Source organism: the organism of the source record quoted next, unplaced genomic scaffold (genome assembly GCF_019419815.1).
Source record: "Pyrus x bretschneideri cultivar Hongxiangsu unplaced genomic scaffold, Pyrus_bretschneideri_v1 Contig15, whole genome shotgun sequence".
NCBI classification, from domain to species: Eukaryota; Viridiplantae; Streptophyta; class Magnoliopsida; order Rosales; family Rosaceae; genus Pyrus; species Pyrus x bretschneideri.
The window spans coordinates 4,461,433-4,488,333 of NW_025999446.1; the positions used below are offsets into that span (position 1 = coordinate 4,461,433).

Sequence of the window (26,901 nt, forward strand, 5' to 3'; positions counted from 1 at the left end):
TTACACATTTATGTAAAGGAATCGTTATTAGCACTATTTTCATTATAAATTTCTCACAATTGTAGTTTTTTTAAATATAAAAAAATTAGAGTACAAAATAAATATTTAGAGTGTTAATAATAATTCTCTTACGAGACTGCTATTAGCGTTCTAATTTTTTTTTCCCTTCTCCATGAAGGAACGTGTGATGACTTTCATGGAACTGCACTTTTAAATTGTATTAGAGTTCGTTTGGATGTACTTTTAAAATAACTAAAAGCGCTTTTGGTGAAAATAATTTTAAAGCAAATCTTTAGTAAAGATGCAAGTGAATCCTAAAAAAGCACTTAAAATGTTTCTTGGAAGAAGCACATAACTGATGCTTCTTGCAAAAAGCACTTTAAGTGCTTTTGGAATCCAAAAATATTTTCTTAAAAACGCTTTCAATTATTTTAAAAGCATATCCAAATAAGCTCTTAATCAATATGTGAAATGCACTTTTAAATTGTCTATTGTATTTTAAAAATCCATATGTGAACTGCACTTTTAAATTGTCTATTGTATTTTAATAATCCAAAACGTTTAATATTAGGTTTCTCTCCAAGTTCATTCTTATAAAAGCTCACTCGATTCTGAGTTCATTTAACCACTTAAATATGTGACAATCATTGGAACGTTATCTTGAAATACGTATACCATGTATGTTTGTTTATCTTTTCTAACGCATCACTTGTAATACTACAGCAGTACAGTTTTAATTTGTAAAAGGTATTTGAACCCTAACTGTATACCAGCTCCAACAATTGAACCTGATAAGAAAATAGTAAAACAAAAGCTCAAAGATGCACAAAATTACAATCAACCCGCGTATTCTATGATCATAAAGCCCCGAAATTACAACCAATCTGCATATTCTATCACCATTAAGCCCGGAAAGTTTCTCGGTAAGGCATCTGTAACATTTTCTTGTACATTGAGTAACACGACCAAGCATATATAACACACAAATCCATCCAGCAGAATATGAGCCCCATACGTACAAGCAAAGGAATCGAACAAACGAACATCTTAACCCTACTCATGTTTTTCTACACTAATTGTATCGGCCAATGCAGGCCTTTCAGTTGCTTCCTCAATCTCTGAACCAGCTCTGACCCGGCTGACACTTGAGATTGCACTGTCGTCCAGAGAATCACTGGCTAGCTTTGTTGGGGTCATAGGGGTGTTAGAACCAGAAGTATGCCCTTCCAAATGTTTTGGCTGATTTAAGGCGTGGCAGTGCGGGCAAAAATAAGTGATGTAAGGGAAATCTTCCTTCTTAGCAAGCCCTGCAAAGAGAAACAAATGAGACCGTTTGATTCAAGCAAAAGAATGAAAGAAAACTAACACTGAGGAGAGTACTATAAGATTCGGATGTTGATAACCTACCGTTGTGCATATGACAGTTGCCGCATATGAGTGCATAAGACTGTGTTGGATCCTCACCCACAAGTAATGCTGCAATCCGAGCAATCCATCCTCCATCCTGTGGAGATGGTCCTTGAGGATTATGATGACTAACGACTAGCTGATTATACTCGGAAGTCTGACCGTCAGACCTTGCAGAACGAGGTGTCTCTTCTTCAAGAGGATTCAGCGGGACACTCCCAGTACTATTCGATCTGGTGTGTACTGGTTTACGGTTTCGAAGTTCACCAGAGTGGACAAGTTCAGCATCATGGCTTTTCCCTGTTGAGGCATTACCCTTAGATTCATCTCCCACATAAAATTTCATACCTGAATCTGTACCCAACTTAGACGCCAGGACAGTTGCAGCAGCTGCCTTTGCTGCTGGGTCAGGATCATATCTCTGCATAAATGACATAATTTAAGCGCAAAACAAGGAACATCTTCACATATACCATTCTTCAAACACAAACCAGTGAGGATTTCCATAAAGTTATAAATAAATAGCATAAAACCCAGCAAAGGGGTATACAAGAGCCAAGTCTGGCACAGTGCTCACAAAGAACCAAACATTTCACTTCAGCCCACAAGAACGGTTTCTTCGGTTCACTTTACGTGAGCTCCTGGAGTTCTTTCAACCAAAATTAGTAAATAACATCTAAGAAACTCTATAAAACCATTCAAACAGTCAACTCAGGTAACTCAGATGAAACTAGGGTCTAGGAAATCCCCATTCTCAACCACCTTGTTTGGATAACATTTAAAAGGAATCTGCAAAACAAGGGTTCACTAAAACATAAAAAAGCCTCAACTACTCTAGAGGTGGGTTTTCGCAATCCTCTCTGGAGTCCCAAACCTCCCCATCGTCAATCTCACGTCCTCCACTCCTCTCCAAATCCAAGCTCATTGATCTCACATCTCCTCTTCTCCTCCATCAAACCCCACCTCTCTGAACCCACCGTTGAGTGCTTCCTCTCTGACAACTTTGAGTGCACAGTCAAACCCCTCGATGTCCGCAACTCCATTCGCAACATATCAATGTCATCATCCAATTCTTTGACCGACATCATCATCCAAATCTTCATCTTTTCTCCAGCCTATTCGTCTTCTCCGGGGTCGTCTTCTCCAGCTTTCAATCCTTGTTCTTTTCATGCTATTTTTATTGAAACAAAATTATTTATTATATTTTTATTTAACAAGCATTTATCATGATTAGGACTGTTGGATAATTTTTACCGGACTTCTTTATTCCTTTTTGGCTTTTTCCATTTTTGATTTATGCATTTTTTTTTAATTTCAATAAATTTGAATTTATCCTTTTCCAATTTTTTTTAATATTTAATTTTATCATGCTTGTTGAATTTGAAGTTATTGTATTTCAATTTTATGTTTGTTGTGTACAATCAGGATTATGTTCCAGATTTCTTCTTTTTTCCAATCATGATTTCTATATTATTTTTTCAAATGGCTGACAAATAAAAACTAAGCAGATCTCAAAACCCAGGTTTTTCAATCCCACCATCACTTGATCCCCTCATATCCAAACAAGAAACTTCAAAACTCAGCATCCTTAATCCCTTCACTCCTTACTCCCATCATTGACAAATCCCTTGGAGCCAACAAAACCCCCACCAAAACAGGCCCATAAGGGAAAAATGATGCATCAAAACCTACCCTATTCACCCGATAAAAGTTCAACAAACTAACAGAAATACCAAAAAGAAATCAATAATGAGACATAAAGACGTACAATGTTTGCAATATAGTAACAAAACTCTTCCTAATCGTTACCTGAATAAGTTGTTGAGTAGTGTAATAGTTTGTCCTCTCTTTAAGTTCATCAATTTTTGCTTGCCTTTCAGCTCGAAGCCTTTCCAGGGTTTTGGTGTCCTTGCGATCACCTATACGTTGAAACATATGGATATCAGATTGCTGATGCATGTCGGCGCATAACATTAGACAAATGCCTTTCAATTAGTGGCGGCATCCTATTTGGAAATTGAGTCAAAGAAAAAGATGGGTTCATATACCAATGATCAAAAGCATTCAATAAACATTTTAAATCAACAGTAATTAACTAATGAAAAACATCCTAGCTCTAGTTTCTAGCCTTTTGTCAATGATCCATTACAACGCCAACATGGTGCTAGGCTCCTAAACCCATATGTTTGATGCTTCAATATGGACTTCATAAGATACAGACATGCATGAAAGCTGACAAGCAGACTCACAACATACATAATTTACAAAAAATAACATCTCAAGAAAGGCATGATATACGTACACATTGAAACAGTATTGAACTTTGAAAATTATGAATACAGCTTTCCTGCTCTAAATGCCATATGATGAGAAATACACACCATGTACACTAAAAACATACGATGAGGCTTAAAAAACTCAATAAAAACAAAGTCAGAAGCCTCCAACGCAAGGATACAACCGAAATGCTATCACAAACACGGAAACCAGATGCCTTTGCAAAACAAATGTTCCAGATATGATCACATGAACATAACAAAAATAAGCAAGCTGTAAAGTTTTAGACACTCACGCATCCTTGTGAAGCTCGCAAATGCTGAATATGAAACAGAAGATATAGCAGGCAAAAGAAACATGGGCAGAATACGAAATGTCCTCATCTTCCAATCTAAATCCGTCGCTCTCGTCGTTACTATAGCATAAACAATTGCAATAACCTGAAATTGACAAAATTAAGCAAAACCCAGCATTCTTCTCCGATACTATCACACTTCAAAACTCCATTCCAAGAAGCTTAACAACTGTTGTGGTGCATTCTTAAACCTTTAATGGACATTGGCACGAAAAATGGGAATCCTCAACAAAACCCTAATTAATGGGTTTTACAAATTTACAGCGATTAATTATGCAAAGCAAGAGATTTTCAATAACCTCAAAGAAGACGGAGAAGAGAATGAGATGTCTAGTCATGCGCCTCCAAGTAATGGTCCGCCTCTGCATTCTAGCGAGGACAGTGGCTTCCTCTTTCGAAATGTACTGAAGCCGCTTCTCGAAATCGTCGCGGTGTAATCGGAAGATCCCACTGAACATTCTAGAGAAAATTCCCTGCCGCTTCTTCTTCGCAACCGCAGGCGCCGCCGCCGCAGCCGCGGCGTCCTTCTTGTCGCCTTCTCCTCCTACGGCTTTATCCTCCGCCATTACACCAATTTTGCGGTTCTCTATCTCTTTCTATAATATAATAGACAAATTGAAAGCAAAAAGTAAAGCAAACATCGATTAATCAAAATACTGAGACGAAATATGATCCGGAAGATTGAGAAAGTCGTGGGAGAGAGAGAAAGAGAGGACCTTGAAAATGGCGATGGCGGATCGAGAGAAGGTTGAATCGATTCGAACTTTCTGGATGTTGGGGGTAATGATGGAAATCGACAAAAAGAAGAGAAGTCCGTGAGGGCAACGCAGAGCTCTGATCGATGGAGGGAGAGAGAGAGGGAGAGGATGGAGAGAGAGAGTATCGGCGATGGAGTGAGAGTGTCGAGGGAAAAAGGAGGAGAGAAAGGGGGTCTTCAAAAATCGGGGTTTTCTTTTATTTCATTCCTTTTTTTGATTTCGTTGTGGTTTTTTTCGCACGACAACGCGAAGCAGGAGTACACGGTGAGTGGGACCCACATCGGACCGCAGAGACCGTGTTCGTTGGAGTGCACGACCGACCCCCGCCAGCTCTCCAACCACGCTGTGCTGGACCCTATTAAAATCCCCCCGCCAAAAAGTCTATTCTGCTAACTACTCAACCACCTTTCAGCGTAATTAACTAATTTTAATTTGTTTGCGCTTTTAGACATCAATTAATAATACAAAAAACATCATTCTTACTACATATATGTACTATTATTTGTACAAATAATAAGATTTACATGTGTAGATGGATGGTACGAATATGTGGTAAGTATAACATTAGTTTTAATAATAATAACTAAAAATTTTAGAAGATGGTATGCAATTCAATTGTTTCTTGATTCAAATCGGTCTAGTAAGTTTAACTAATTGTTTCTAATGTTAAAAGATATCCGATGTTAGAATTTCGATGCGCCTTGATAAAATGGTGTAACACTTTTAAGTGTTTCAAATATAATAATTTTCATATTTTGATAAATACATGCTCCCAAAGGGGATCAAAATTTTCATTTTCTTGAAATTCGAATTTGAGGCAAAGTTTCCTTTATTAACTTTTGTAACAGATAAGTCGTGAATAAGAATAATACATTTGGTACTCATTTTTATTTTTAATGTTTAGTCAACGTATGATCTGTCAACAGGAGATTAATGTCTCTACCTACCTATTCTAAACATGTCATAGTGACTTGTAGGGGTGGGCATGGTGGGCCAAAACTGACACCAAACCGACCTAGTCGGCTGGGCTAAAATTGCAAGCCGAAACCGGCCAAGCTCGGTCTAAAACTGATCAGGTTGGTTAACCGACAATGGCAGGTTGGTTTGGGTCGATTCTCGGTTTGTGTGAAGATGAAAACACATAACAAATTTATGTCCGAATTACATAATGTAACATCAATCTAAGTGATTGCTCAAAGGAAAGCATAAATGAAGCAACCCAAGGAGAGCACCAAAGCTGACCCCTTCTCCAAATGGTCCCCCTTGTTCTTCTCCAAAAGGACTGTTTAACTAATCAGGTTTTGTTTTCATGTGGTGAAAACACGTTAACTCATAAATAACTAACCATTTATATTACTACAATTATGATTAAAAAAATAAAATAAAATATATGCAAATCGGTTCGATTAACCGGATCCTAAAAATTTTGAAAACCAATTGCCAAACCGATTAAGGTTTGTGCGATTTGGTTAAACTACCAAAAATAAAAAATAAAAAAAATAAAAATAAAAATAAAAAATAAAAAATAAAAAAACCAAACCAAAGTCGTCCTTGCGGTTTACTTGGTTTTTTTTTTAATTTAATTTAATTTTTTAAAGCCCAGCCCTAGTAACTTGCGAAGAAGGAAAAGAAAAGAATCTTGTTTTGAGATGCTACAACGAAGAAGCCAGGAAACCGTTTCCAAAAGAAAGCATTCCAGATTTTCTTTCTGACCTTTTGGTTTTGAAGAACTGGCTGAAAGTTTAGCATAAGGGGTCTTTTCTTGCATCCTTTTCCTCTCATAGCTGCAAAACGCTTTGTTAATGGTTTTCACCGATCTGATCGCCTCTTGGTTTTCCAGAAAATGAACATTTGCGCTAGGATTAAAGGCCGAATTCTATAGTTCCTGTACAGAATTATGCAAGGATGACTCGGAAGCTAACAGTTATGGACACTGGAAACCAATGTGTTACATTCTCTACTACGAAGAATGAAAAGTTTAAAGCAAAATTTAATACTTTGCGGTAACTTTCCAGCCTGCAAATTTCTTTCACAAGCAGAAAACTGCCATTATCAGAAGGGATTCTATGGAATCTAAATCCTCCGAAACTGGAGGAATTACATGTTGAATCATGATGAATTGAAAATGAAAGACATGTGGAGCGTGCATATATGCAATCAATCCCGTATCATCTCTGCTGTATAGCGGTATAAACATCTGCATGCGAAAATAAAGCATTCAAAAGGAAGATCTTGTTCTCATTACATGTGCGAGTTCACTCTTGTTACCTTTAATTTTTAAACACATAAACAAACCCCAAAAAACTCTTGTTACCTTTAATTTTTAAACACAAAAACAAACCCCAAAAAACTGCAGAGTGACTGATTCAGATACATATTGTCTCAATAAAACTGCACATATATCCCTAAACAATGTAAAGCATTACAATAAGTATGATAAATATGAGTTAGAAGGATACTGATTGAATAAACCAACCTGAACAACTATAGGTGAAGCATGCTTGGCAAAGTCCTGCTGAATATACTCCGTCACGTCAGGATTTGTTCCTTAAAATGGTGGTCAAATATGTAGGATGTTGGGCCCAATGCCCCCCATCCAATCTTCACAAGTATATGAAAGGATTCTGCTTCCATGAAAGGAATGATCAGATCTGATCACAGTTTAAGGAGCAGGATCATCAATCCAAAGACTGAAGGCCACCTGTCAACTGCTTGATCCTGTAAGAGTTTTGCAAAGAACAATCAGTGACCACTGACCATTTAACTCTCAGAATATGAACACAATAGTTTGAAGCCCTAAGTTGATAAGGACTAGACTTGACCAAAAACTATCTTATCCATTCCAACATAAGCTATCAAGTTCAAACATAACACACCCAACTAGACAAACGTCTTCGGATGTTAGTAGTCTAGTAGTTTGAGCTTTCCATTGACCACAATTACCAAACAGTCATTAATACACAAATACCAACAAACAAAAAAATCACTGAAATTGTAATGAAACATTTGTGGAAACACATACCTTCCTTAAAAGCATATAAAGGGTTCAAGTTTGCCACAAGCAGAAAACTGCCAATCAGAATGGATTCTATGGACTTTAATCCAAGTATTTTGACTTGCATGCCAAAATGACAATGTTCGAACATGCTCTACACGTAGTCTGAATTTACTGACGAGGACAACTCACTTCCCCTTCTCAGCCACTTCTGGTAAACACCAAATGCCATGTCAGGCTCCTTAATTTTGCATTACTTCTTGAAAAGCATCTGATATGGAACATGATCAATGTGTAAACCAGATTCCCGCATCTTTGTAAAAAGCTCTTCTGCCTCCTTCATGTTTCCTCTCATGCAGTGCCCTCTGATTAGTGCAGCATAGGTAAATATATCTGGATCAAATCCTATTCTCAGCATTTCATCATGTAACCGGAATGCAAAATAAATGTGCCCTAACTTACAAGCAGCACCTATCAACAAATTATAAGTGACCACATCAGGACAAAGACCAGACATAAGCATTTCCTTTTTGAGAACAAGACCACGATCAATGTTTCCTCCTTTTACTTGTGCGTGGATCAACGCATTGTAAGTATACACATTTGGTTGAACACCAGAAGCTAACATACGATCCTTGACCGAGAGTGCAGTACTAAGATCCCCATATCTTCCATAACAATTGATAATACAATTCCATAGTAGAGGCTCAGGCACCATTGACTTCTCTAGCATACAAAGAAGAAACTTGTTAGCTCTGAAAACATCTCCTTTAATACACAGGCCCTGAATGATTATTTTGTATGAAATTTGATCTGGAATAACTCCCATTTTTGACATAGTTTCATGGACGTAGCAAGCCTCCTCTAATTTTCCTTCTTTGCAAAGGCCACTTATAAGTGTATTAAAAGTAATAACATTAGGAAGTAATCCTCTTTTGATCATTTCACAAAAGGAACCGTAAGCAAGGTTCATGTCTCGACTCAAACAAAATCCATGGATGAGAACATTATAAGCAACGACATCTATTTGGGTATTCATTTGAACCATGTCATCCCAAATACGAAGTGCCTGAACTGTATTCCCGTTTTTAAGATAACCATCCATAAGTGTAGTTGAGGTGATTAGATCTAATGCTGTCTTGTCATTATAAACACCCAATATCTTGTTAAGAAGCTTCTTTGCATTCTCCATAAGACCTTTCTTGCACAATGCATGTACAAGTATGTTGCAAGTGACTCTATTCGGACTAATACCACTGTTAATCATCGTGGAGAAAAGATAAAGAGCTTTGTCCACATCATCAATAAGGCAATAACCCTTAATAAACGTGTTGTATGTGGCGCAGTTGGGAGAAGGGCCAATTTCTAACATCTCTCTAATAAGCCAATCTGCCTTCTCCAAGTCACCAGTTTTACATAGTCTGTTTAGAAGATAATTGTGTGTCAAAACATCAGGAACAAAGCCTTTCTTTATCATTTTTCTCCGAAGCCAAAAAGCTGTTCCCAACTTACCATCCATGCATAAAACCCTTATGATGCCCACATGATCCATGCAGTTAACTTTCGAAGTGCAACTTATAAAGCCTATCTCTGTCATTGATATGCTTTCCCTGCAATTTTTCATATAATCAACAAAAGCATGTAATGAAATATTAACTATGAAATATGTATCAATCCTTGAGCACTAGTCCCTATCTATCAAACAAGATTGCGAATTTGATAAAAATTACAAAGACCGAAAACTGACCTCATTGTTTTCAGACGTTCCAAACTGTCCTTCAACATTGCATCCAACGCATTGAAAACTGCATGTGGATCTTGTTCACCATCGGAATTATTTTTCTTTGAAAACCAATGTTGAGCACTCAAATGGTAATTCTCATTCCAATTTTTCATGAAATCCTCAAAAGTAGTTGGAAGTACATCCTTACCCCTACATTTCCCACATTTGAGAGCACCATAAGGTTTCTAGCAATAACTAATACCCACTGCAAACTGTTAGTTTTCTTTTTCCTCCTTTCTACCCAGTTTTTTCTCAGCAACCAAACAGAAAATTAAGAGTATAACTAAGAAAATGACAAGTAATAATATCATATTTCCATTAAGGCTTAGGTTTCTTCTTCCCCTTTTCTGCTCAATTTTCTCGGAAACCAAACAGAAAATTAGAAAATGACAAGTAATAATATCACATCTCCATTAAAGCTTAGGGTTTTTCTTCCTCTTTTCTACTCAATTTTCTCGGAAACCAAACAGAAAATTAGAAAATGACAAGTAATAATACCATATCTCCCTTAAAGCTTAGGTTTTTATCCTTCCTCTTTTCTACTCAATTTTCTCAGCATTCAAACAGCAGAGTAAGATTAAGATATGACAACAAGTTACCTGGCGTTGGCATCAGAGTCAGCTTGGCAGCACAAAATGTTGACAAAAATGCGAGCAATGTTGTGCTTGATGGAGTCGAGGGTTCGATTCAAACATCTCAGAAGGGCAATGTGGGACGGCGACGACTCTCCGCACGCGATTACAAGCTGCAAACCCCACACCAAACAATCAAATAAACAATCGATACAAAAACATATACATATACACATATATATTAGGGATTTTGGACTGACTGCCATTGGAGGCGTTCTGTGAAGAACTTGAAGGATTTTCAGAAAGAAGAAGAAGACGATATGGGGAGTATTTGTTCTGCTGCTGCTGTTTCTTCTTCTTCTTCTTCCTTGACTCCGTTACCAACGGTTTGAGACTGAGGCTGGCCTTTGCCTCGGATTGGTTTTTCTCCTGTGGGAGGTTAGCTCCCGACGGCGTGAGTTTTCGGAAGCGGATCCAAGTGGCTCATATTCTGTTGAAGATTGAGGAACCCGAATGTACAAATTGGGGCGGGTCGGAGGGCCAACCAGACTCGAATAATATGGGCCTCAAATCAGCAAAATGGCCCAATAGTTTAAGGCCCATATCCCTTTAGATTATACATTATTTAGTTTTTTATTCTTTAATATTTCTATTACTATGTTTGCAAGCCAGAACGGTGAACCCTATCAGCATTTTTTTTAAAATTATTATTATTCAAACAATTATAATAATTCAGAGAATGGAAAGTTTCGAACTCAGAATTCATGGGTTGAAGCCTAACACCTTATCTCAATTATAAGTAAGGATCTTCGGTTCAAATACCCCTTCCCGATTGTAACTTTATAAAAATAAAAATAAAATATTGCTTGAAAAAAATCACCTAAACTTAATTCGGATTTGATCAAGTTGGTAATTTCTCAATCCACGATTATGAGCAACTTATACTTCCTTCGGCTGTCTTCCTTCGAAATTTGCGCCTCTGCAGCCGAGATCTTGTCCTGGTTTTGGTGCTTACTGGCATTTACAAACTTGAGAGGTACAACCGGCTTGATATGTGCCATTCCGAGGAAGTTCCGTTTATCTTTGGGAAGCGATCGTAGTTGAGGAAGCCAGTAGGACACATACTCGCCTTCACGATCGTAATTCTGCGCCTTAAAAGGTGACAAAAACATCTTAGCTACCATAAGTTTTTTAAGCTCTTGCAGAGCTCCAAACGTAGTTCATCTAAAATTTGTGAAGAAATCTGCGCTACGCATTTGCAGTTCAGAGTGGGGTTTTATTGTAAGAAGATGACATGGACCAACGACGAAAATTTGGTTAGTAGACCTTACATGAAAAGGAATTTTAGCTAAAATGATCACTGAGATTGGCAGAACTTCTTACATTGGTTCATGTAATTTGAAATTAATAGAAGTGATTCATAAGGTTGTCCATCATCAATCATTTTGTTCCTTCTGTAAAAATCTATGTTAAATAAGAACCAAAATAATAAAATATCCTCAATTTAATAAACAATAATTCAAAATGATTTGACAAAAATTGAGAATGGTTTTGTCATTTCTCCTTATTTAAAGTAGATTTTCCACGGAATGATAAAATGATTGAGGGCGAACAAACTCAGAGACCAGTTATATTGATTTTAATTCTCAAGCACCAAGAGACCAGTTATATTGATTTTAATTTTCAAGCACCAAAGTAAGAAGTTGTATCAATTTGCATCTTTTGTACATTTGAACGTCCAGTTAGCTATTAAAATGATGAGTTTTTTATGGGCTTTTAGTCAAAATGATCACTAAGATTAGCATAACTCCTCACTTTGTTTCCCTGAGATTTAAAATTGATAGAAATTGTCCCTAAGTTTAATCAATGTCAATCATTTTGGTCATTCAATAAAAAATATCCCAGCTAAATAAGACCAAAATGACAAAATTACCCTCAAACTTTGTCAAATCATTTTGGCCCATTATTTATCATATTAAAGGTATTTTTGTCATTTTTGTCCTTATAACCGAGAATTTTATGAAATAACCAGAATGATTGATGATGGACAAACTCAGAGACCATTTTTATCGATTTCAAATCTCAATGACCAAAATGAGGAGTTATGCCAATCTCATAAATCATTTTGGTTCAAATACATTTTTAGGCTATGTGGTGTAAATGTGACTTAAATATCAAATTAGTTACAGATTTCATGCTCACGATGTCATCAATTTAATGAAAATCCAAATAATTCAATAGAAAAAAGTGTAAATTGACACAATTTCAAAACTTTACAGGATAGTATGAGAAAATTGAAGCATCGTGATGCATTTTGAAAACCAACCCAAATATGAAGGGGTCAAAGATAATTACGCAAAAAATGAAATAACACTACCTTTAAAAACTATTCACTCTCACGAGAGAGAAAAATGTTCCTAATGAACATGGTTGTTGTAGAAATTAGTGTGCATGGTTATATAATAGAACTATTGTTTTTTTTTTTTTTTTTGTAGGGAAAAGTTGCTTTATTCCAACACAATAATTACACAAGAAAATGCTTAAATACATACACATAAACAAAAATAAGGACCTCAGAAGCAACTAAAGAGCCCAAAACAAAAGTTTGAGCCCAAAACAAAGAAAACACTGAACCAAACCCTATCAGCTTAAACTCGCAGTCGCCAGAAGCCGCTTACCAACCAACAAAAACAAACATTCCCTGCACACACCTAAAAACAAGCTGAACAGAGCCCCAAAACTAGAAGAAAACGGAGTGAAAAAAGAACCCCAAAACAAATCTCCAAACACCGCCGAGCACCACACCAGTAGCTGCCACACATCGGAAGAAGCTTGCGGGAAGAAGCAACCCGTTAGCAACAAGGCCAACAAAATGAAACCCATAACGAAGGAAGCCAGTGGGAAAGAGCAACCCACTAGCAACAGTGCCATCAAAGGCAATCCCAAGGAAGGTGGTGGTGTGAACACCCGAGTGAAAACTCTACTCTACACACGTTCCGGGTAAAACGCGAAAAATCTTGGTACAAAGATGGAGAAGCCAAACCAGGATGTGAAGTCGAAGAAGGATGGGGCTAATTGGGTGGAAGATGGAGTGAAGTGCCGAGGAAAGTGGAAGAAAAATGAGAAAAGGATGGAAAGAAGATGCAAAGAAAGGGAAAAAAGAAGAAACAGCAGAATGAAAAAAAAAAAAAGGAAAAAAAAAGTAGAAGGAAGGAAGAAGGAAAGTGGAAGGGAGGAGAGAAGGGAGAAAAAAGGGGGAAAAGTGGAAAGAAAGTGGAAGGGAGGAAGGAAACCAGGGAAAAAGGGGCTCCAGACAGAGAAACCAGGGCATAAGAAGTTGGAAGAAAGTGGCGATTAGACCCCTGGAGGGGGGAAACAGAAGCTCAGGGAGAAGGAAATGAAAAAAAAGTGTAAAATGAGAAGAAGAGGACTGCCACCGACCCTAGCCATAGCTAGGGTTGGCGGTTGCGGGAGGGATGAAACGGAGAAGCAATTTAACTTAAAACAACATCTACAAGAAACTTCAAAGAAAGGTTTAAATTTAACTAGCTCATCCCCCACCTAACTCCTCATTTTTAGTTGACTTGTTTGGTGTCAGTTTGTTTCTCTTCATTTACTTGAATTTTTTAGTATGTACATGCATTTTGTGTCAACACATATTTGATCGTTATAGGTGATTTGAGAATTTAAACTTAGTAAATGAGGACCATGTCAAATATGTGTCAAACCAAATGCATGTCCGTAATCACCTTATTCCTTTTTTTTGTGGGGTGGGAGGGTGGGAGCTTTTAGTTTATATACCAAATCAAAAAAAAAAAAAAAAAAATCAGCAAAAATACCATACTCATACTAATTGAAAAGTCAAACTAATTTGCTAGTTAAAATGACAATAATGCACAACCCTATCATCATGAGACCATATAAGTCATTAACCTTCTCAATGAATTGTGACTAACATGCATACGTAATACTTTTTATAGAGGATTCACTATGTTAATTGCTTAGGGCAGAGGGTGCAGTTCCTAAATTTCGAGCTCCGTCCAAAACCAGAGACGGCACCCTAAGTCCCAAGCTCCCTCCAAAGACATTCTAAAAATCTAAACCCATAATGATCAACCCCAGACAACAATGAACCATTTAAAACCCTAAAACCCTAAGTCAACCCCAAGTTCTAAGGCACCTTACAAAACTATAAAAGATGTGATACCCCGTCCTTAATTTGTCATATTTTATATTATCGAACTTACCAAATTGCCCTTGAGGTATGAACGTTGACTTTCGTTGACCGTCTCGTCATGATGTGTATTACTAATTTTCTTAGTTTATTCTTATTGTACTCATCGCCACAAACGCATGGGTGCAAACGGATTCGAATTTGAAGTTATAATGAAGATTTTACGTTTTCGAAACGTCGAACGTTTTTCGGATATTCCACGTTTCATTTTTAGTGACCTTAAATTGTGAGCCACTACGACCTACAATGAAAAGCTTGTCCCCTTGCTTTTCCCCTTTGTCCCATGCATCCCCCTCCCTTTTTTCTTTTTGTCACTTCTCTCTCCCTCTAAATTCTCTCATTTCTCTTCTGTCTCTCTAGCCTTCCCTCTCCAGGAAGCCAGCCCACAAATAACAACGACAACACTCCCACCACTGTCCAAACCAAGCTTTCAGATCGTCGAGATCGAAACCCAAGTCGGGCCGCGACCTTTCAGGCCATTTTCCGTCCAAACCACGAGGAGTTATCTGTTGAGAAAGGTACCATTCTCTTCATCTCGTCGAGAAGTATGATTTTCATTTTTGAATCACTCAATTTTCTTGAGTATTGAAGAAGTTATGAACTTTAAAATTTTCTTGAGTATTGAAGAAGTTATGAACGTTTAAAGTTTACCCAATTTCTGGTGACCTCCGCGGCTTTTGAGTCATTTTTTGGCCAAACCACGGCTAGTTAGGCATCGAAAAGGGTACCAATCTGTTCATCTCGTTCCGAGGTATGATTTTTGTTTTTGAATCACTCAATTTCATTGAGTATTGACAAAGTTATAAACGTTTAAAGTTTTCCATTTTTCTTGCGAGTTCCCAGTTTTCTCGTGAACCAGTCACCTTTTAGATTATTTTTCTGCCATCTCTGGCCACCATTGGACTTCCAAATATGTATAATCTTGTTCTACACTTTCCTATCTTCATTTTGATATATTATAAGTCGAATTTGGTTAAGAAACGAGTGAGTTATGAAGCTTTGAAAATTGCCCAGATTTCTAGCCAAAAACCCAGTTTTCGGTGGGTTTTCAGATGACCAAGTACACGCGACCCATTGAGCCAAACCGTTGACCCGTTGACCCGATCCGTTGACTTCTGTAGACCGTTGACTGGTCAACGTTGACTTTTGGGTTAACTTTTTAGAGTTTCGGCCAGGACCCCTCATAGACTAATTTCGCTCCGTTTTTTCAAATTCAATCGTTTTAGTAGAGTTTTATTAATTGGTCCTTTTATGTGCTTAAGTGTGTTTGTTAGTGGAGACCTCGTCCTCTCTAGTTTGAGCAACTATTCAGCGACGGAGTATCTGTGAGTGGACCCCTTCCAAAATGCATGATTTAATTACTAGAAATGCATACATGAAAAACATGATTACTACGTTTTATGAAATGTTTATGAGTAAATTGGATTTACACTTTATGAAATGTCACACTATCGGATTTACGTTCTTTGAAAGATTTATGATTATATACTATGAACATGGTTTATGATGATGATTTGAGCTAGAATGCTCCTATGATTTATGATATGATGTTTAAGCTATTGAGCTCCGATAAGATATATTTTGGAAAGATTATATTTATGATTTTATGTGCTTACTTAATGGATAATGATACTTATATATGCCTTTGGATGGGTTATAAAGGGCTTACGGGCGAATAATACGTATATATGGCTTTGGTCGGGTGATGAAGGGCCTACGGGCTAATGATACTTATATAAGACTTTGGTCGGGTGATGAAGGGCGTACGGGTGAATGATATTTATACATGGCTTCGGCCATGCGATGTAGTGCCTTCGGGCGGAAGATATTTATATATGGCTTCGGCCGGGCGATGAAGTACCTTCGGGGAGAAGATATTTATATATGGCTTTGGCCGAGCAATGCAGTGCCTTTGGGCGGAAGATATTTATATATGGCTTTGGCTGGGCGATGTAGTGCCTTCGGGCGGAAGATATTTATATATGACCTTTGGGTAGTGCCTTCGGGCGATTATGATACCACTACTAAGCACATTATATATTATATATGTTTTATGAAGGTTTTATGGCATGCTAGGGTTTTCGGAAAACCTATTACTACTTATGCTATATGAGTTTTCTAAACTGGGGGTTAGTACGTTGAAGAATAACTATTTTAGTATTACGTATGTATAAACTTGGTCCACTTATGTTTTGTTTTGCACCTTCTCAAGACCTAGGAACGAGGCATACAACCCGAGCTACAAGGCATTCCCATATCAATGAAATTGTGTCCTCTTATTTGCGTAAGACATCTCTTGTAATCACACTTTCTAATATTCCTTCCGCTTGTATTTCCACTTAGTAGGACGCTCCGAAGATGGCCGACTACGCCAAAGGGAATTTACTTGGAAGTCTTTATAATCACACTTCTAGCCCGAGTCAGAGTGATTATAAAAAACACTAGATCTGTCTCTAAGTTTTGCTGACTAATGCGAAAATAGTTAAGCACACAAATTAACCCTCTTGTTGTCAAATTGTAGTAAGGATGCAAGTAGGGATCGTTCTAGATCGGGGATTAGGAGGGCTTGCTAAAACCTCTAAATTGACTCAAAAACATAAAAACAAAGTTAAAAACGTTCACAAAGACTCAAAGGACTCAAAACAAGTTCAAAAGACTCAAAACTACCAAAAAACACTAAGGGGGCGTTTGTTGCACCGGACTGTCTCGGACTGTACTAGCTGCGGGGACTAAGCTGGACTGGCTTAGACTAGACTAAGCTGGACTAGCTTAGTAAAGCGTTTGGTGCAGTGTCAGACTAAAAAGAAAGATAATAACAAACTATAATATTATATTTTTTTAATTCATATCTAATAATATTATATTAATTAATTCTACCTTTTTTATTCTAATAATACTCTCCCTCTCTCTGGAAGCCTCCATCTTTTTCTCCCTCTTTATCTCCTTTGTTCTCTCCGTCCCACACTTTCCACCACGTCCGAAACCTCTCGATCGAGATCCCATCGGACGATCTCCAGTTCGGGAGGGAGCGAAAACCGGCTAAGCTGTGCAGATCGGAGACAGAGGCATCGAGATAGAGAGAGAGAGAGACTGGGGGAGAAAGATCGAAAGGGAGGAGGTTGAGAATCGACAGATCTGAAAGGTGTGAGAAATTGGAGATAGAGGCGTCGGGAGAGAGAGACTAAGGGAGAGAGAGATTGAGAGGGAAGAGACTGAGGAGAAGAGAGTCTTCGAGAAGGTGTGAGACACTCTGGTGGAGGTCGCGGTGGGGTGTGGGTGTGGATGTGGAGTGTTGCTTCGGGAAGGAGAGTTGCAGAGATGGGGGAGAAGAAACAAGGAGAGGAATGACGGAGAAGGTTCGAGAGATTGGGGAAGGGGGAAACACGGGGAAGTGGTGGAGAGCGCTTTCCAAGGTTTTCTCTCCGTCCCACGCTCTCCTTCCCTCCCCTATTTTTCAGGTTTTTATTCGGTGCCAGATTCGAAGGTTTTTATTCGGTGCAAGATTCGAACTGGAGAGAGCTTTCCAAGTCTGTGGATTCAATTGGAGCCGCAAGTCTGTGGAGCGGCAAAACCGGCCTGCAGCGATGCCTGGCAAGCTGACCGGCGATGAGTCGGGGTTTGTGGAGTTAGGGAAGTGAGAGACGGTGATGGCTTGGATTTCTTGGATCTATTTCTGTCAAACCCAATATTGCAGACTTGGAGATCCTCTGAGATAGAGAAGAGGAAGGAGGAGAGAAGCAAAGCAAGCAACACGAGGTGAAGCCTGAGGTGAAGAACAAACAGGGAGGTGAAGCAGTGAATCGTAGAACAGAAACACGAGGTGAAGCGAAGAACAAAAACGGGACTACGAATCCCCTCGTTTTTGGTGGCTCTCGCTAAGCCCACCTGGGGCAGGATTTAGTCGGCACGAGTCCGGCTTAATCTGTTGGAAGTATGCCCACAAAGTCACTCATTTGATGTAATAGCTTTTTGGAATACTTATTGTGTTAAACTTTTATATGTTTAATAGAAGGGCAAAGCTTATTGTTAATCACTATTTATAGTATCTTGTGTTTAAGCAATAAGGGAATCCAAGGAATGTATTTGATCTAAGAGACAAGTGATTTAAGTTAGTTAAATTAACGAGACCTTTCTCTTATGTTCATTCCTAAAACGTTCCTAGCCATAGGATTGCCAATTGGGCATTGACAATCCGCTAAGGTTAGTATGTGTTATGTCGACTCAAGCGTGAGTATGAACTAGTCTCAAGTCATTTGGTGTTGGACACTAAGGCAAACACATAGGTGCTCGAAAGAGTAATCGAGTACACTGAACAACGATCAAACAAGAGTTCGAACATACATGTCATGTGAGAACTCAATAGTTGCAATATGCAAAGTAGTCCTTTGACCTGAGGCATCATTGATGTCTAATGGTTAGGTCCTTGATCTTTGATTATGTCAACGGCATTCCATTGGAGTGTCCACGGCATTGTTGGGGTCAAGTTATCTAGTCATGTAGGCATATGAATGTACAACAAGGGATCTCTAACCTTCCATGATGGAAGGAGAATACTCTAAGATATGATTCGAGAGTCTTTGGCCAAAGCATATGAATATGACTAAGGAAGATGTTCCAAATCTTATTCAATTGAATCATATAGAGAAGTATCACATTGGATAGTAGACATGAAACAAACTATCACTTAAACAATGTGATTAAGAGTATTGTATTAGAGAAGGACCGTATTGCATTGTAGTTGTAACTGGATAGGTTCTCCAACCACTTCTACTTAGCTTGGGTAACCATGACATGCTGCTAGGCGTCACCCATGGTTTGTGGAAGCCCTAAAGATTAGCAAACACTAATTTAAGGGAGAATTGAAATGTGGTTTCAATTCACAATCGATCGTTAAGAGTAACATCGCCCACTACCTCGCTAATTGGAACCCAATGGATCGTACACCGAGTAAAGATATAAGTGAAGAAATTATATGAAATGGATAAGCAATTAAATGGTTTAATTGAAGAATGGTCAAGATTAATTAAATAGTTAATTAATTATACGAAACGTTCGTATTGGGCGTTTAAGTTAGTTTTGGGCTTCGGGGCACAAAAACGTTTTGGTCCACAAGGCCCATTATGTTTAAGTTGTATGACAACTAAAACAAAATGGGCAATTAAGCCCAAATACAACATATGGCCGGCCATAAGCTTCAAGGGTAGTGAACTTGGCTTAATTGCAAGTTTGCCACTCCATTGTGAGGTGGTATAAAGACATCTTTATAGCCATTTCACCCTAAAGGGTTTTCTAATTGAATTTGGGTGAAACCTATTCTCTCATTTTCACCTTAGGGGAGGAACATCTAGCAATCTTTCTTCCCTAAGTCATCCATTTCATCTTCACACAACATCTTTGGTGTAGAGACTTAGAGACACCAAACTTTTGGTGTTTTGGAGAACAAATCCTCAAATCCTCAAAGAAGAAAAGGAGCACTAAAAGGGAGGAAATCACAAGGAAGATTCAAGGAGCAAGGAGGTGACTTGAAGGCCCTCCACTTGGGTGAATCCCTTGTGCAATCAAGGATGAGCTTCAAGGGTAAAGAATCTCTAAATTCTTATTCTCTTTAATTTTGTTAAAGAGTCTTATGGTTCACCATATACTAGGCTTTGAAAGTCATGGGTTTTATGAATTGTTTTTGAATGCATGCCTACTTTAAAGAGTTATTAGTTTGCATATGTATTCAAATGTTCTTACATGTTCTTAGCTAGGACAAAATTTTTCCTTCATAATCCCATTAAACACAATCCTAATTTACACCAAACACTGGACTACTAATCCTAGCTAAGTAGTCCAATCCAGTGAAACTTAATCCGGCCAAACAAACGCGCCCTAAATAGGCAGTTTCTGACCTTAAACACAATTTTGGACAAATTTAAGATTATAGGTTGATTCAAAACACTTTAAAACACAAACTAAACAGATTCTAAACACTATAGAACAAGAAAGTAAAGGGGGGTTTTGATTTGACGAAAATTGAAATAACAAAACAAGTTATAAAACTAGGTAGATTGTAAAACGAATTTCTTGAAAACAAGATGATGGATGGATTAGTTAGAGGTCCATTCTCCACACATGACATATTTGTATATGAATCGATTCTCCAATTGCTTTTGACTAACTATGATGCTCAACACCCCAAGTTAACCGTGATGCACTAATTAACCTTCAAATCTTCCTTATGTCAATGAATTGGATGATGCATGCGACAATTCAAATTATTCTCCAACGGTCCTCAACATGAATGCATAGAAGAGATACAGTGAGAGATCATTATGCTCTATGAAAATCATAAGTGTTGACGAGGCAATTGTAACTATGAATGCATGATACTCTTGCCAAGAATTCAATTAACGTGGTTGTGACTAGCAACCTTCACTACTCATGTTTATAAACTTGTGACGATTAGGTGAAACTTGTTTATAAACTAGCATCAAGTTCATGCATGAAAACTAAGTATGCATCCTTAATCAACATACAAGAACAAGTTTTGAATAAAACAGATAATTGAATTGCAATCACAACTTAACAAATCACAATTGGAAGAAATCAGTTCATATCTCAAACATGTTCATGGCTTCAAACTTTCCCCTAACTAATTAGGGGTTTAGCCACTCATGATTACAGCAAACCCAGAGAGTAATAACAAAGTAAACATTGAAAACAAGAATGAAGTACACCTAAGAACGCTCCAATCTGCAAGCATGAACCGTTCAAGGTCTCATTCCTCTCCTAATTGCTGTGGCACAAGGGTTTAAGGTGAGTTTGGGGGGTTATGGATGATGTAGAATGATGGATTTAGGGTTGGGATGGATGTAGGGGACGGCAAGGCTTGGTTTTGGGCAGAAAGTATGAAGAATGGTGAAGTATGGATGTGTTAGAAGGATGGAATGAATTTCTGGCGTGAATGGTGAATGAATGGAGAGTTTTGTGGCTGCAACAAGGATGTTTATTTATAGGATTTCAGGAATTAAAACCCTAGGTTATTTAGGTAATCAGAATTTAAGTCAAAAGCTTTTAAAAATAGGAAATCAAATCAGAAATTTAAAGGAACCTACCTAAAAGTTGCGGCAAGGGCATAAAACACAAAAGGAATGTGTTTTAATGCAAGGGAATAGGAAAGAATCATCTCCCTTGCATGGCAAGGAAGAGGAAAGGTCAAGGGACCTTTGTTTTTTGTCCTAGAATGCATATGAAGTCTTCAAAGTGTTTGGGACATAAGGACAATTAGGATTTAGGAAATGTCAAACCAAGATAGGAAACCCTGGGCTTAACTTTCCTACTTCAAGTAGGAAACCTTCTTTGACTAGGATTCCTCATTTGATTAGGAATCCTCTTGTGATTAGGAATCCTCACTTCATTAGGTCTTCAATTTCGTCCATTCCTTTTGCTCCAAACATAAGCTATCCATTCCAAGCCCAATTTTGCTCCAAAATGCTCCAAAATGCACCTTTTTGCTCCTTTAGCCCTTAGAACCTAAAAACATACGAAAATGGCTTAAAAGACTTAAAGAACTAAGAAATAGCAACGTAAATGCACAAGAACAAGCCAACTAAGTCGCCTAAATATGCTCCTATCACTGACCTGCATTTCGAAAGAGTGTTTTTTCTTTCAGTTTCAGATATTTGCAAATTACTTACCATACTTGTTGGAAATCCATAGCAGCAAAAATGGCTGGACCTTTTATCAGCGATGAGGCTTCTCTCTCTGCTTCAGTCCAGCTGCTTTGCAAAAGGATTGATTCGTGTGAATTGGGTTACTCGTTCGGGCCAACCAAACTTGATAAGTCACTTGTGAATAAACTCAAGTTGGCGCTGCTGACCCTCGATGCAGTGCTCGACGAAGCACATGAGAAGGAATTTCGAGACGCTTCTGTAGCAAACTGGCTTGACGAGTTCAGAAAAGCAGTCTCTGATACGAAGGCCCTACTGGATGAGATCGATGTGTCCCGGAATAAGATGGAAGCAGAAGATCAGTCCACGATTAAAACCCCCGTGAACATCCTCTCTGATTCTTTTCAACGCGTGGATAGAGAGATAGCCGAGTTATCTAAGAGACTAGAATTCCTTGCAAACAAAAAAGATGTGCTCGGTCTTGGAAAAGGTCTTCGCAAGGTTTCACAAGCACCAACAACTTCCTTGGTTGATGAATCACGTATATATGGTAGAGAACAAGACAAAGAAAAGTTAATTAAGCTATTGATATCTGCCGACGATGGAAGCAGTAATAATGTATCTGTCATCACCATCGAAGGAATGGTCGGGATTGGTAAGACAACCCTTGCTCAACTAATTTACAATGATGAAAATGTGGCACAGTGCTTTGATCTTCGAGCTTGGGTTTATGTTTCTGAAGATTTCGATGCTACGAGAGTCACTAAAACCATTCTTGAGTTGGTCACTGCAACTGTTTGTGATATTAACGATCTAAATTTCATGCAAGCCAATCTCAAAGACCGAGTGATGGGAAAGAAATTTTTATTTATATTGGATGACCTTTGCAATGAGAATTATCATGTCTGGAAGCTCCTGCAAGCTCCCTTTCAGTACGGGGCCAAGGGAAGCAAGGTCGTGATAACAACACGGAACACAACAGTTGCATCAATTGTCCGCAATCTTCCTACTTACTGTTTGCAACCGCTATCTGGTGAAGCTACTTGGCTTTTAATTCTACAACATGCTTTGGGAAACAGAGACCCCATTTCACACCGAAACGTTGAAAAACTTGACAAGGAAACTGCAGTGCGTAAGTGCCATGGTTTGCCTATAATTGCAAAAACACTTGGGGGTCTCTTAAGGCACACTGTTTTTGAGGAATGGCACCGCATATTAAATAGCAACTTTTGGGAGCTACCCTCGATTGCTCGTGATCTTCCAACTTGCTTACTACAATACATGAGGCAAAGGGGACGCGAATCACATAACATTGGCCACTCTACTAGGACGAAGGTAATCCAACTTCACAAGTCATTAGCCTTTGTTTTGCATTATTCTCTACGTATCTTAATTGTAGATCAAACTTTTTACTACTTAAAGCAGGCCAATTCAGCAGAATGGATCTTTTTGGTCACCAGCCTCTGCTTAGAAATTGTATCAGCTGCTTGTGATCAGGCTTCCTCGCCAAGCAAGCTCGGTTATGCACTTTCTGTTATGCTCTTGGCTATTGCAGCTGTACTCATTTGCATATGGGAGCTCATTCACAAAGGGAGAGAAGAAAACTTTGTGCGGAGGAAGCAGCAGGGGATACGGTCATGGATTTACTACATGCTTTTGGGTTCTCTCCCTAATATTTACGGCTTACTTGGTGGTATCACTCAGTTTGTTTTTTAAACAGTTCAATATGCTTACTTAATCCAGCGTGCTGAAACTCCGATCAAAATGTCCCTTTTGCCTACTGTCTTTCTTATATGTTTGATTACTATGAGATTAAGCAGGAAACGAATGCAGACCGTAGATAAGACTGCTAAACATACAGCATAGGCAAAGAATGGCTTCGAGCAAATAGAAAGGATGGATTCTTTGGAAAAACGTATATCCAGGCATGTGGATATAGTTATTTGTCCATTTTGGGGTGAAGTTTCGTGTTCTGTTTTGATTGTGCCTATTTTGTGTTGTAAAACTTTTATATTGTAATGTGCTGATAAGATTCATCTGTAAAATCTTCCAAGATTCCATGGAACTCTGTTCTTTGGTTCATAGCGTTCAACGTCAAATTCTTATCATCTTCACATTATTTTTGGCATTTTTGTATCCCATAAAATGGTCTCGCGTTTCTTCTGTTCTAACACACTTATCATAGTGATTTTTACACTCCTTTTGTATTTCTAACCATTGGATCGAATGAATCAAAGGAGAATCAAGGTCTCACGTTTCTTCTGTTCTAACACACTTATCAAATTGATTTTAACACTCCTTTTGTATTTCTAACCATTGAATCGAATGAATCAAAGGAGAATCAAGGGACATATTAAGGAGGGGTGAAGAAGGTGAAAAGGGCAGTGCAGAAATCACTCCCCTCCCTTACTATACCTACACATCCAACAGAAATCCGGCATGTTGAGCGGAGCTGATATGCCGCGGCTCTATTGCAGCTTGTATCATTGCCTCAATCTCCATCTTTCCGAGAGGCTTCCCCAGTGAAACGACAGAGTGATCATAGTAGAACTCTTCAATACGTTCTCTTTCCACCTATTCCATTGGGAACTACAGATTTTTTGGTGCATCAAATTCATGCATTTACAATTCATGTGACTGTATTAATACTCCTGAAAGGTGTTCTGTTTGCTCATAGTTCGCGTTTGATACCAGATAAAGAACATCTTGATTTTTGTTTCCTTTGTGATGGGCCGGGAAGAGGGGGAACATGCCAAGTATTCGCTTGCCTTCTTAGGGCTATTTTGGATGTATAATGTAATTTCAGTAGTAATATTTCTATTCAAGCTGCAAAAGGTTCGTTAATCTTATGTTTGAATGACGCTTTTTCAAAGTACCAAAGAAGTTTCGAGTCGATTGGTAAAAAATGCCTTACAAAAGAACTATCAAGCACTACAAATCTTTTACCAAAACCCTACAAACGCACTACAAAGAAACAAAACAAAGGACTTTCAAAATGTCATTTTAAGCAACAATTCATTTTCAAGTCCCTCTATCCGAACATCAGCAGTAAACGTAAAAAACGAAGTAATTAAGAAGAAAAGGAATACCTGATGGGGTTGTTCATCAGTAAAAGAAAGGCTACCGATGATCAGAGTATCATCAGCACGTTCTCGCAATTGTTTTCCAAGGCCGTAAGGTCCACCAACGCAGAATAACGATAGTCTTGAAGCTCCTTACAGAAAGGAAAAACATTAGTGTTGCCTACAGTGAGAAGTACCGAAGTTATTATGCTCCACCCACCTCATCTTCCCAGCATCCCCAGTCAACTCTGCCATCTGCTCCGACCCTATGTCTTTTTCGTGCTCATCCAACAGCACGAACTACAAGCACAAGATTACAAAATGAAAATATAGATACTAGTATAACAGTTCTGAGCGTTTAACAATACAATTGAATCTGCATAACGCCTTAAGCAAGGGGTGCTCAGACTGTACCCAATCATCGACAGCATTGCCTTCATGATCAACCTGAGCCTTCAAATCACTACACAAAAGGTAACTAAATTAAGCTCTACAAGATATGATCCGTAAACCCACAATACGAACATTTACTCCATGCGTCGGTCCAATATTCATAATTACAGGAAAAAGTTCTTCTGAGTATCTTAGAAAAGCATGTGTCTATTCAGATTAAGTACAAAGACTGTGATGATATAGGTCAAATACGATGGTCAGTACTGTGCTTTTTTAGGATTTTTCCATATACGAACATCATCAACACAGCAGTACGAGTTGTACGCCTTGCGATCTCTTCTTCCTTTACTGATCTTATTCGTATGGGAATTGTTCTCTGCCCAAAATCAAAATCACTTCAAATCGGAAAGAAAACCTGGAAATTCAAGGTCCAACAAACACAGTAGCCAAGGGCTAAGAGATTGGCACGATAAAAAAGACACAGCAAACTGATACTTCATTGTTCACACGATAAGCAGGTTCAATCAAACACAAATGTAAACCAAATTTACCAATTACTCAAAAGATTCGACAAAATCAAGATCATTCAGCAAACTGATAAATCCTTGCTATATCAATGGATAAATTGTTGGGTCACAAAAATCCGACAAAGACAGTTTGGAAATTTTATTTGAACTCATGTAATTTTTTTTTACACCTAATTTACTCTATTCACCTTTTTTTTTTAATTAAATAATTAAACTCTCTTTAAACCCAAATTTATTACCTAAACTACCATTTCAAACCCAATTCAAAATGTTAAGTTATCTTTACACTCACTCATTCTTTTTATAAAATAACATCTGTAATTGATTTTTTTTTTTTTTTTTAAGAAGATGCGTCCTTGCCCCACCTCCTCTTCCCACTAGTATTTCCATGGCTACTTTTTTTTTCTTTCTGCTACCAAATCCAGACATTTGCCTTTTTTATTTCTACTAATGTGCATAAGCAACAAATCAAACAATTCATCCCCTTATATTTATCAACAAGCAAGGAAGTTTATAATCTAAGAATATTGGTAAGAAGTTTTTCCTTAAAATTTTCCAATTGCAGAAAATTTAACAAACCATTCGGGATTAATGAAAAAAATTGAAACCCAAATACACATCTTCTAAACTTTAAAAAAAATTGAAATCAAACGAACAATATATGCATAAATTGAGTTATACCTTAGTTGAAGAGTTCAAAACTTCAAAATCACCATCCATCAATAAAAAAAAGTTTGTTTTTCTCTACGAGACTTATTAGGGTTTTAGCCAGAATGAACGTATGATAAACAAGAAGTGATGGTAGGGTTTAATAGGTTTATTGATAAATTTGAGTTTGATTATTAATTTCATTTTGTACTTAATAGTAATAGACAATTAACAATTT

The 26,901-nt window shown here is 37.9% G+C and overlaps 3 protein-coding genes across 6 annotated transcripts; 1 reads left to right on the top strand and 2 right to left on the bottom strand.

Annotated features, from left to right (window-relative positions):
- Positions 1-831: 831 nt before the first annotated feature.
- Positions 832-4,923, bottom strand: LOC103965974 (uncharacterized protein At2g24330). The gene is made up of 6 exons (XM_048580405.1): positions 4,756-4,923; positions 4,339-4,635; positions 3,980-4,124; positions 3,217-3,326; positions 1,408-1,828; positions 832-1,307 (listed from the first exon to the last, which is right to left on the bottom strand). The coding sequence occupies exons 2-6, from the start codon at positions 4,603-4,605 to the stop codon at positions 1,054-1,056; spliced, it is 1,197 nt and encodes a 398-aa protein (XP_048436362.1). The 5' UTR covers positions 4,606-4,635; positions 4,756-4,923; the 3' UTR covers positions 832-1,053.
- Positions 4,924-6,786: 1,863 nt separating this feature from the next.
- On the bottom strand, positions 6,787-10,634 carry LOC103965973 (pentatricopeptide repeat-containing protein At5g24830). 2 transcript variants are annotated; one of them, XM_009379083.3, is made up of 6 exons: positions 10,408-10,634; positions 10,175-10,320; positions 9,540-9,725; positions 7,820-9,402; positions 7,274-7,515; positions 6,787-6,994 (listed from the first exon to the last, which is right to left on the bottom strand). In XM_009379083.3, the coding sequence occupies exons 1-4, from the start codon at positions 10,411-10,413 to the stop codon at positions 8,046-8,048; spliced, it is 1,695 nt and encodes a 564-aa protein (XP_009377358.2). In that variant the 5' UTR covers positions 10,414-10,634; the 3' UTR covers positions 6,787-6,994; positions 7,274-7,515; positions 7,820-8,045. The 2 variants fall into 2 exon arrangements, with proteins under 2 accessions (XP_009377358.2, XP_048436360.1); XM_048580403.1 differs by lacking the exon at positions 10,408-10,634 and having other exon boundaries at positions 9,540-9,597; positions 10,175-10,280.
- A 4,173-nt stretch (positions 10,635-14,807) lies between these two features.
- On the top strand, positions 14,808-24,132 carry LOC103966018 (putative disease resistance RPP13-like protein 1). 3 transcript variants are annotated; one of them, XM_048580406.1, is made up of 3 exons: positions 14,808-14,899; positions 22,036-23,368; positions 23,456-24,132. In XM_048580406.1, the coding sequence occupies exons 2-3, from the start codon at positions 22,091-22,093 to the stop codon at positions 23,747-23,749; spliced, it is 1,572 nt and encodes a 523-aa protein (XP_048436363.1). In that variant the 5' UTR covers positions 14,808-14,899; positions 22,036-22,090; the 3' UTR covers positions 23,750-24,132. The 3 variants fall into 3 exon arrangements, with proteins under 3 accessions (XP_048436363.1, XP_009377410.3, XP_048436364.1); XM_009379135.3 differs by having other exon boundaries at positions 23,459-24,132; XM_048580407.1 differs by having other exon boundaries at positions 14,814-14,899; positions 22,086-23,368.
- Positions 24,133-26,901: the final 2,769 nt, after the last annotated feature.